At 39.3% G+C, this 12,463-nt stretch overlaps 1 protein-coding gene across 1 annotated transcript in view; it reads right to left on the minus strand.

The window, feature by feature from the left end:
• Window positions 1–5,638: 5,638 nt before the first annotated feature.
• Window positions 5,639–12,463, minus strand: part of Ttc30 (tetratricopeptide repeat domain 30) — a 48,584-nt gene continuing 41,759 nt past the window's right edge. Inside the window, exons 11-14 of the mRNA XM_080276637.1 lie at window positions 12,148–12,323; window positions 9,029–9,124; window positions 6,735–6,847; window positions 5,639–5,979 (exon numbers count right to left, since the gene is read on the minus strand). Of these exons, the coding sequence (XP_080132763.1) occupies window positions 5,849–5,979; window positions 6,735–6,847; window positions 9,029–9,124; window positions 12,148–12,323 (516 nt within the window). The 3' untranslated portion in view covers window positions 5,639–5,848. The remainder of the gene's footprint in view (window positions 5,980–6,734; window positions 6,848–9,028; window positions 9,125–12,147; window positions 12,324–12,463) is intronic.

The following is a 12,463-nucleotide window of genomic DNA, read 5'->3' on the forward strand; positions in this document are numbered from 1 at the left end:
TTCCAGAGTACATCAAAATATGCTCTTATAGATAATTTATACCATTTTAATAATGGCAAAGTGTGCATCAATAACACCAAAGAATATTGTGGGTGAGAGGTGTGAACATTGAGGATAAGGTTGGAAGAGGCTAACCTGGGACAAGCTCATCGAGTGTGACCTCTGGGATGAGGAACTGAAGAGAGAGACTGCTAGAGATTAGATAGCATGGAGAGCTGGCCTCCCATCCTCTCCAGACACACTATATTTGGGAGACTGGAGGTTATAGGCAGTAGGAAATACAGACAGAGGAAGACAGTCCCAGAGTTGACCTGTTGCATACATGAAAGACTGAGAGTAACAGTTAACTCTTGCATTAGAGAGTTGGACAGAAAAGAGATGAGAGCTTGTAGCCAGACAGGTGCTATGTGCCCACCACAGTGGTAGAGGGATGCAAGCTGACAGTTCAGAGGAGCAGTGACCCTAAAAGTACTGATAGAAAGAATTAAAGATGCAACAGTGTGGCAAAGAGACAGAGGTTGAAGGGAGCCAGGAAGAGGAGAAGAGTTAATGAGATTAAAAGCCTTTGACTCCACCTTGTTGAGAAGACCAAGGCTGATGCATTCAAGCATGCTGGCATCTTTCCAGATGAAGTGAAACAATATGAATGTGCAGAATAAATTACCTAAGGAAAATGTGTTGCAAAATCTCCAAAGGCATTTTAAAAAAAAGTGACCCTTAATCTGGCCCAGACTATGATAGTGATTGGATAACTCGGAATACAAAATGACTTGAACACAAAATGGTTGAGTCTCTAGGTAAGATTATGGCACCTTAACTCCTTCCATCCATTTTTTTTCCCCAATATATCCAGATGATTATAATAAGCTGCTGTACTTTTTGAACATGAGAGTTAGATATGACATTACAGACACCATCACTGCAATATGTCTCCCATAAGCTGTATACAATAGTTGACTTGTTTAACTTGGCCTAAAATTGCCATCTCTCCATCTTGAATCCCAAGTTGTAACAATAGATTAGCACAAGAATACTATGCCAGTCAAAAAGAAGAGCTAAAGGATGATGAGCAGTAGTAGTGTTTTCTTATGCCACTGAGCTGCATGAAACAAGCTGCAAAAGAGAAAAATAAAAAATCTGGGCCAAATCAAGGTAAAAAGAGGTATAGCTGTGGGGGAGGGGGGGGGGGGAGGTCCTTGAAGTGAAAGGCTGAGTTCTATTTGAGGTCACTGAGGGATGCTGACCTGTTACTTGTATGGAAACTTGAGCTTCATGTAATGAAGAGTTGTGAAGTGTGTGAACACTGGTTTTCATAACACTGAGCACATAGTCTATTTTTAAGCTTTTGATATTGATGATGGTATTACTTTATCAGTCCTGCATTGTTTGAATGTCATCATCACCATCATCATCATCATCATCATCTGGACCTCCTTTCCCACCCTAGGACAGAGTGAGGAGTAGCAACATCCAGACAGCCTAAATTTGCCCAATCCAATGGACCACGCTTCCATTCACTCACCAGAACTTGAAGAATTGCTTAAATGTAAATACTGTATCTTATTTTTATGCAATTATAGTTTTTCTCCATATAATGGTAAATAGTACTTGTATTTATGCTTTATAGAAATGTGAATAAAGCTGATGTGCCCCTGAATCATTTTTCTGTAATATCCTTTAATGACTTCTCTGTGAATGTACAGTACATCACAACAATGCTGGTACTTCCCATAATATGTCCACGTTAACAGCCAGTGCTTTTGTTATTTGCAGCTTATTTTCCATTGCTCAGTAGCAGGAAAAGATAATACAGTGTTACAGCTCTATGACTGTTCCATGACTTTTTCTTGCAACTAGCACCATGTTCTAGTGTTCCTTTCTTATTACTGCTCAGCATATCTGATTGAGAGATGACAAGTATAAGTTAAAGTGGACATAGTATATGGCACTGCATATTGTGTTACACATCCACTTCAGCTAACAAGAAGTATGTTTCTGACACTGTTTACAAGTTGAGCTTTTTCACATTATATTAATACCATCATCCCAACCCACCTTCCTACCAAAGAAAGATGTGGAGAGGTAGGATTCAGATACAAAAACAGGAACCATTAAAACAGAACTATTAACATGCCCTGTGAAATTGGTCACAATCATTTACATATCATTTATGCCTTAAAAATCCTAGTTCCACCTCACAAGCAAAACCATCAGCACATATTTGTTTGCAAAGTGAGACATGGAGAACTGGGGGAGGGAACTGCATCTTAGCATGTGAGGGAGGAGGGTTAAGTAAGGGAGCTAGGGTAAAGTGAAGTATGGGAGAGAAGAGGGGGAAAGTGCTGCCTTCCTGTTCCTCACATAAAGCTATCATCCTACTCCTACTCCCCCCACCAAAAAAAAAAAAAAAAAAAAAAAACAAAAAAAAACAAAGGAACCTGGAATTTGTAACTGAAAGCATGAATGTAGGATTACCAATAATACTTAGTGAAATAAGCCACAATATCTTTAAATTATCATTCATCATTGTTATCATCATCTACTTTTTTTCCCTCTCCACTCACCCACAGACAAGGTGAAGAATGGTCCATTATTATTATTATTATTATTATGATTATTATTAGTGGTAGGTGGGGGCACTCACCATCCACTCACTCGATGTAGTACTGCTCATGGATGTCTGCCCTTTCCTCCCCTCCATCCTTCTTTCCTTCCATTCTCTTCTGTCTTTCTTTCCTTCATTCTTTCCTTGTCCTTCTGCCTGTGGGTGACTTTGCACTTCCTCTTCTGTCTTTCTTTCCTTCATTCTTTCTTCTTACTTCTACCTGTGGGTGACTCTACACAGAGTGACAGGCCAAATGGTTTCCTGTATACCAGGAAACCATTTACTATGCTGGGTGGTAACCATATAACCAAATTTTGGCACCTGTTGGTTTAGTGGGTAATTATGGCATTCAAGTCGGATTGAGCCAGTGAAGGTTTATATCCAAGGGGTGGTTGGGGTTTATTGCTCATGTAATGCCACTCAGGGATGAGTGAGGCTGGTCACTCTCATCTTAAATGTCAGGACCAACTTGCCTAGCCCCGGGCTTCTACGCTCCTTATGGGAAAACGTAGATTTGGATGATGGATGGATGGATTATTATTATTATTATTAGGTGGGGGCGCTCACCATCCACTCACTCGATATATTGCTGCTCTCGGGTGTCTGCCTTTTCCGCTCCTCCATCCTTCCTTCCTTCCATCCTCTTCTGTCTTTCTTTCCTTCATTCTTTCCACATGCTTCTGCCAACGGGTGATTTTACATTTCCTCTTCTGTCTTCCTTTCCTTCATTCTTTCCTCTTCCTTCTGCTTGTGGGTGACTCTGCACCGACTGACAAGCCAAATGGTTTCCTGTACACCAGGACACCATTTACTACACTGGATGGTAACCCTATAACCAAATTTTGGCGCCTGGTGGTTTAGTGAGTAATTATGGCACTCCAATCGCATTGAGCCGGTGAAGGTTTATATCCAAGGGGTGGTTGGAGTATACTGCTCATGTAATGCCACTCAGAGATGAGTGAGGCTGGTCACTCTCATCTTAAATGTCAGGACCATCTTGCCTAGCCCAGGGCTCCTACGGTCCTCACGGGGCGATGTAGGATTGGATGATGATGATGATGATGATTGTTATTAAATAAAAATAATATGAATCAAAAGCATGCCCAGTGAAATAGGCAATACTCATTCACCATTCAAGCCTCTGGAATTTTGTTTTTACTTCACAGGTACACATCCCCACACATGAGTGCTTCGTATTACCTGCAAGACAGGTTAGTTTGATGACTATCGACTATTGAAAAGGGGGAGTCAGATCCTTGTCATGCACTCCTCAGTGCAAAATTCAACCAACCAACCTGATCCTTTGTCAGTTTCCTAGCTTCACCAACCTCCATACCTTGCTCTCACAAACTCATTTACCATACCTATTCACCAACTAAGCTCACTATCTTCACCTGAATTGTCCACAGATTTCTTTACCCCACGCCTTTCACAAATCACATTAATGTGTTTCTTACTCTCTCCCCTCTCTTCACTCCACCTACATTTCTCAATAAACTATCCACAGGTTACCTATACTTTTCATTTTCATGCCACACCAGTCGTGCACCAGTAATTAACATGGGCACTAAAACTTTTTCATATAATCTGTTTGCAGCTGCCACATCCAGTTCTCTATTTTGTACCAAGGCCTTCATATAGCAACCAACCACTTTTGTTCCCTGTGTCACTGTACTTTCCACTTGTGTTACACATTTACTTCACTTTTCTGTTACTGCATCCAGCACTTAGTCTCTCACCAGCTCACCTCTCTCTATTCATCAAAAACCATCTCACTAAGTTATCTTCTCTCTCCACAACCATCACTTTATTTATGAAGCAAGTTTTGAAATCTTCCCTCCATCATGTTGATATGAAAACCAAACAAATCTCTCTCTCTTTCTTCCCTAATGTCAGTAGGACTGAACCATCTGGCTGACTAACAGGTTAAGAGGGGATGCACTCCTGTCTTGTACATCTGAACACATATATTGTCCATCCATAAACTCTGTCATTATTCTGGTTTCTTTGATTTCTAGATCTCACTTTCTTATACATTCATTTAACAATCTTTTCCAGCCATCTTCTTAGTCTTTCAAACCTCCCACCTTCACACTAACTCGCATAATGTCATTCACCACCAGTTCATATCCATCTCTAAATGGCCACACCACCTATGTAAGCTACCTAATCACTGTCTATCTCTCTATCTACTGCAACAGCTACCTAATCACACTGTATTTTAATACTAACCTTTGCATGGAATGGAGTTCAGTTGGTGTTCATTTCTTCAATAGCTGAAGTAAATGCGGTTATCATTAACCATAATAGGCTGTGGTAGGTGGGGGCACTCATCATCCACTCACTTAGTGTAGTGGTGCTCTATTTTAGGGTAGCTCTACATTGAGTGGCAAGACAAATGATTACCTGTAAACCAGAAAATCAATTACAGTGCCGGGTGGTAACCTCATAACCAACCAACACGTGTTCCTTACATGACAACAAATGGGCTGGCAGAGGGTTAGTGTCCCTCCCTGGAAAACAACTAAAAATACAAACCAAAAGCCTCAGACCAGGACTGACCAACAGGTGACAACTAAGGATTGAACAAAGGACATGGTACAGATTGTGACATGGAATTTAAGGGGTGTGAATGATGAGGTGAAAGAGAAAGAGATTGTCCAGGTGCCTGAGGATGCGAGAGTGAATGTAGGTGAAATAACTGAGATAAAATGGAGAGGTGAGACTGAGAGAATGGGAGTATTGATGGGGTATATGTGCAGATGTAGGTGAGAATGAGAAGGCAAAAGATAGAGTTTGTACTGTGTGCAAGAGATGAAAGGAGAATACTGTATAATTTTGCCAGATATTGTTTTAATAGAGCTGAGTAAAAAGTGCCGGACATTGTAATGACAGATAATTGAGAGTTAACTTATGTCTAAACAGCAATCATAAATTCCATAACATATATCATTATGCCAGTGGGATTTTCTAATTTAAAAAGTCTATGCAGTATATCAGTAATGATATATACATATATTTAACATCAAACATGATACCAACAAGGTTCTATAACTCTCCCATTCAACTTTGCTTTCAATTCTCCATATCTTTTGGTGCACCCTCATTAACACAGCATATATAATAATGGTGACATGATGTTTCCAAGTAGCCTATACGGTGACAGCAGCTATACAATAAATATTGCACACTTTATGGTGCAATATATTACATAGGCATCTGCACTTTCTTTAGCTAGTTCATTTACATCTGCTGAATCTGGAGAAGGAGAGCCTTGAGGAGACGAGACTCATAGGTAACGGTGTTCTTGCCTGGATGGATGCCAGTTTCTTCAAGTGGGTGCTCGATGATGCCCTTCACAGTGCGCCCATACACTGCCAGAATCAAACATACTCATGCTCATCAACAACACAAAAACAATGTCAACAATGAGTTAAATTTCTCCATTTTAAAATTCCTCCTGGGGAAGGGGGGGGAAGGAATACTTCCCAGTGGGCAACTAAAAGAGGCCTTTTTGTTTTCAGCCTCTCCCCTTACTGTCCTCTTCTGCTCCTCTGTTTTACCTCTCTTTTTGATAGTTCCGTGTTTCTTCCAGCCATTATTTTCTCTCTGCTCCTACAGTGGCATGTACAGTAGTCATATTATGGATTATTGCTAGTTCTTCACTATTCCCACCTTCCTTCTCTTTTCTAAAAAGTACTTTACAACCAGAAAGGTAGTTTAAAAAATATTATATACCAGTTGGATGTGGTAAAATCTTTCTTTGCCAATAAATATTCAACCATCCTCATTTCTCTATGCTCAAACCTACGGACACTGACCCTCTTTACTGGCCAATTTTCATTTCCACAAAGACGATTCAGATGATGATGCTACGTAGCACCTCAAGAGTTAAACCTATCTCAGCTCTTTTAGTGCTCTATGACTCAGTAATGTAATTCTACAGTCCAACAATTTAATTTAGCTAAGGGAAGATGCAGTATGTAAAAGATTAAGGATTATCATTCATGTGAACACAGTATACAGCATAATACTACAAATACTAATTACTTTTACTCTCTTAAGTCATCCACAAAAGAATGTCTTGGTATTTCTGCATTCTGATATCATAAAAAACACTAGGACTTACCTTCACAGTGCTCAAGGAATTGTATACATTCCTGGACAACAGAATCCTTGACTGTTATCATATGTTTTGCCAAATTTTCTATCAAGGACAGGAAGCATCTTTTTGCATAATACCTGTAAAAAACATGTCATAAGACTACAGCAGAATAACAAGTGAAATTTGATCTGTCTAGGTATACTGATGTATCCACTAATTTATGACAAAATTCATCAAGGACTACCATACATCATACTGTAGATGTAAGCCAATGATAATAAGTGTAGTCAGATTATTTCTTAATTATTTTCTCATAAATCAGAATACACGTGATGCAATCTGCAAGTGAAACGTTGCATAACAAGCAACAAAAAATATGGATAATATTTTATAAGTCATGGAAAGCTGAGTTTGGAAGATGATAATGAAAATGTTCATGGGAATTACTAGAAATCAAATACAGTAACTTCATTTTTGTTTTGTTTTGAAAGACTTTGCAAGGCCTCATCCCAGGTCTTTGTGTTCTACCCTCCACATTCACACTCACAGATCTTTTCACTCATGTTTCACCCTCCATGCTTTCTACCTGTTCAAACCTCTTCAATTTCCCCCTACACATGACAATGCCAATGTCATCAATTCCCAGTTGATCCTTCAGCTGCTCATTTGTAATTCTGCCATTTGCAATACTGTAATTTGGGGAACCACTACACATCCATCTGCTTATCCACATCTTTGTATGCTCAACCTATGCACATCCTCCTCATTTACTACCCAAGTTTCATTACCATAAAGCATTACACTTCTCACACATTCAGCATCCAGTTTTCCCATAATGTTAGGGGAAAATCCCTTGCAGATCAGAAGAGGCAACAGTTCCTATTCATTTTCCATCTGTATATGACCACAGTAACTGACCTAGCATCAGCTATCCCCACCTCAGTATAGATCATATCACCCAGGGCAAAATTCCTCTACACACTCCAAAGACACATTCTCAAGTCAGTCCTAATACACATATCCCTTTTTCTTTCTTCATCCTTACACAGAGCTCACTCAAAGCCTATCATTCCCTGCAGCCTACTTCTTGACACCACTGCAGTTCTTCTGAGCCCATTAGTTCCAAACATTTCATGAGAGTGAACTGCTTGCAACATCATTCTGACACTTAGCACAGGACCACACACACATTGACATTACAGAGCACCATCCACTTCAATGATTACCACTTCTTTTTCTCTTCACATTCAGTCTAAATTCCTTTGACTTTATTCCATCAACATAACCCAGGAAGCCATTTACAACTTTGGGCAGTAACCATATAAACAATTTAAGAGGTGAAGAGGAACCTACTATGATGCCCCTGTTAACTGGGAGGAGAGATGCAAATGTGGAGTCCATCCAAGAACCAAACCTCCACAATATTTCCCACACCTCACTGTGGTGGGACGCTGTCACACTCAAGAGAAAATCGGTTCACTGCACAAGGCAACCCTGCAGGGGTGGCTGCTTGCCTGCAGCTGATGGGTCTGCTCAACCAGACAGCCTGGGGTTGATCAATAACAACAGCTCCACCTCTATCCACCAAAGATTAAACAAAGCATTTATTGTACCTGAAAAATTCCAAACTGATATTGCTGTTGTTATGACATGAGGCTCATCTGACAAACTCAGTGGACTACATGAAACTGGCCTGTTCAATCAGGTGCTCCTAGAGATCTTTTGTTAAAACTATGCTGAAGAATTAATTGTCTGTGTTGTGAGAGTGAGGTGCACAAGGTGAGTAAGTGTGTTTTTGGTGGGTGGCTGTATGAAGGTGATGGCATAGTGGATTGTCTGAGAGTTGTATTTGGTGTTGGTACTGAAGCAGGGAAGAGTGATGACCACATCATAGTCTGTCTACATGCAGTTCTGTGTCTCTGGGAAGGACAGTTTCTGTGAGAATAATGTCTGATGGAGGTTTGTGAAAGATATCACTTAGACGGTTTTGGATGGCTGTGCTTATGAAATGTAGTGCTGGGTGGAGGACGAAGGCTGTTGCTGAGGTACCCTATGTAGTATTGAGAAGTTGTTCAGTATTTGTTCCTTTATGGTGTTGAATGGTGCAACATAGTTACTTGGGTAGGATGAATCCTGTGCTAAGGCTATGAACTGTGTACCCCTCATGTTCCTGTGATCCTTGACTGGGAGTGGAGTACAGTACAGTACTTTTTTTCTTGGTGAAATTGATCTAATATATATTTGTGGTCTTTGTACATAAAAAAAAAAAAATAATTATACTTATTGACAGGATAACTAGCCCTGTGATAATGACTTACCAGGTGTCAGTGCCAAGTTTTTTGTTGTAAGGCTCAAGGCTCTTGATCACACGGGATATACCAAACTCGTAGTTACCTTTAGCACAGTACAAAGTTCTGAAAGAAGATATATAAGTAGGAATTACACAGAATGTGCATGTAGTGATAACATCAATTAACTTATTGAAAGTACAGTAATTTCGTAAAAAAGGCACACAATCTAAAATGAACAACAATCACACAGTTATCCAGATCAGTGTTGCATGGAATTACATCTCATTATGAGGAAGGCATATGACCTCTACATGGACAGAGAGTGTAAGCACTAACTTTGAGATGCATTAGTGTCCTATCATTATTACTGTTCAGTACCTGACTGCGGTCAGCAAGGAATGTTCTGTATCACTCTACGTACAGCACTCTAACCATCATGCACATAAGCAGAACCTAAAATGAACTCATTCCTAAGTCAAGCTACAACTCCTGTTGATCATGCACATAAAAATGCATGAGAACAAGCATCAGACAATTACAGATCAGATTTAAATAGTATCTTACAAAAGTAATGCATGTTATTTGTAAACTTTTCATCACACCACATCAGAATCTATGCTGATAACAAGGGTGGCCTCTTATTAACACTACCAGTATAATGATAACTATATTTTCTTCTTGCCATTGCCAGATAATTCTATTCAGCTTTAAGACACATCTCTCATAGTGAAGGGGTTAAAAGTCTCGCTAAACCCCATCAATATAATATATGCTTTATACTTCCTCTTGTTACTGCCATATGATATTCACCATGTGGTATTATTCACATTCAAGACAGATCTCCTTACACTGAGAGAACTCCTTGCACATTATATTGCTAATACATACAATGATAAATAATTATTTTTTTCTCATGCAAGAGAAAAGATAATACCAATAACAGGAAAAAAAAAAAAAAAAAGTGAAAAGGCCATGGCTAGAGTGTCATGGTCCTGAACTATAGCTGGTATGTTTTCAGATGAAAACCTGGCTGTTTTTGCAACTTCAATACTAAGTCATAGCTGTGTGATTCTGATGTCTTAGTTATGAAGAAGGAATGAGTTTCCATTGATAGTAGTCAAATTTACCCTCATCTTATTACATCTGGCTATCAACTGAGGTGAAAGGGAAAACAGGATTAAATGATGATGATGATGATGATGATTATGGTGATGATGTTCAATGACAACAAACCAAGTGTTGCACTGTACAGGCAATTCTTATAAGAAATAAGTAGTGTTGTAAAATATCACATGTTTTATCATACAACTGTTATTAAAATCTACAAGTGGCAGTTCAGCTTTCTAGGCAGCAATGGTACACTAATGAGCAATTTTTGGGTGATTATTATTATCTTCAGAGAAAAAAGAAATCTAGGAAGGTGATTTATAACATTTTCCTTTTCTTTTTTTTTGTACAAACTAAGCACCCAATGTTATTGTATAGCTATGGCTACCAAGCCAGTGTAAGTGGTGGCATGACTGCATTCCTTTAGTTCAAACAATAATAAAGTACATAACATGCAATCATGTATTTGAATCCAGCAAAGTGAGCACAAATCATAAGTGACAATGAAAATTTAGGTGAGTATCATGACGTGATAATCAGAGCAAAAAATTTTACAATCCTGTCAGGATGTGGCAGTATGGCTTCTTTGATTCTTACAAGTTGATGAGGGACAGTTTGTGCTTCTGTGTAGGACACTTTAAAAAGTGCAAAGAAGTTTGTGCTCAGGCTCAGCTTCAGAAAAGGTGCTATCTGGCAGAAAATGATGCAGCAAGTGAAGGAAACAAGGTTGGTAGACAATTAATATCTGATAGGGCATTCTAAGCAGTACAATAAATCCTCTTTGGTTGCATAAACATCTGATGCTGTTCCCCCACATTTCTGACAAGCTCTATACCTTCAAATAATTCTGAGAGGAGCTGTAATCCATCAGATAGGGAGGCTTATTTTCAATTTTCATTATCTTCTCACAACCAGAGTTTCCACTGCAGGCAAATTTAAGGAGTTCCAAAGGATGTGATGTAAATTAGCTACAATAACCTTTTATGAAAGAACCACTGTAACAAAGGGAATATTCTTATCCTAGTAACTTGACAAATCAGTCCATCAATCAATCAATCCTTCCTTGTCCCATCAGAAGCACAGAGGTGTGGGGCAAATATTTAGGTTGAGGGTGATCAGTTACCGGTGTTAATCATTAACTGACATTATGCGAGCAATTAACCCCAACCAACCTTCTTATATAAACTCTTATTGGCCACATCCAGTTGGAGCACCTAACTCACTAGACCACCAGGCATCCATCTGATAATATGGCTAACACCCAATGTAAAACTAAATTGTCTCCTTGGCTACACTACCACTCACTGTGGAGCTACCTGAAGGTAGCACAAAAAGTGAGTGAATGGTGGGTACTCCCACCTACTTGAGACATAAGAATGAAATTAAGGAAAATTAGGAAGAACCTTTACTTTCAGGATTCCTAAAATATTCCTGATAAAATACATACAAAATGAAGCTATGGTTGGTAAAGCTAGAGATGCACCCACTGTTGTACACTAGGATGGATGGTTCATGTGGCCGTCGCTTTCTCATGTTGGGGTCTCAGGCCTCTAAGAATGGTTGTGAGTGATACTGGAAGGATGGAGTGTATCTGGGTGGATCAGCTGGCCACATACCTTATTAACTTATTGTTCTATGGAACAAGTGTCTCTTTATACTACAGTATACAGGAGTGATGGGGAATAGCTTGACAGAAGTAACCGAGGGACTTTCACTCTGTTAAGTAAAGGGAATTATTGAAAAATAATAAGGGTTGAATTTGCCAGTATCAGGAATACTTCATCACTTTATCATGAAGCATGAATGAGGGGTCACATATAACCATTTTGCCTTCAGCTTCTAAGATGCTTTCATAAACTCCTGTGTGGAAAGAGATTGCTGACTGTGGAAAAACTCCTAATCTGTACTGCAAAGATTTTATATGAATAAACCAATGCACTCCAGCATAAGGTGAGAACTAGAAAAAGGAAACACTTGACTGCCTAACTACAGTACTGCATCAGCATCTGTGACTGTGTGGAATAACAAGTCAGAGTTACCCAATAACCAGGTTGACAATACACAGGTGATATATCTTTTTGTCTGGGTCTTCATAAGCCAGCTGTTCCTCCTCCTTTTCTATCTTGCGCATCAACTCCTCTGCCTCCTCATTCTGGCTGGTCATGATGTACGACACACACAGGTTGGCAAGCACTATGGCACTCACATTCAGGATCTAATGAAGATGGAAACATCAGATGACTTCTTTTTATTCTGTTCTTGCTATCTCCAGATTAATTTATCTGCATTAGGAAAGGACCTCATCAATGAAGGACTTATTTCAGGATATATCTAATCCTTGCAATCTGAGAAGTC

The sequence above is a fragment of the Coenobita brevimanus genome, chromosome 7 (assembly GCF_032717465.1).
Source record: "Coenobita brevimanus isolate Jiangsu-jjx chromosome 7, ASM3271746v2, whole genome shotgun sequence".
In the NCBI taxonomy this organism is placed as follows: domain Eukaryota; kingdom Metazoa; phylum Arthropoda; class Malacostraca; order Decapoda; family Coenobitidae; genus Coenobita; species Coenobita brevimanus.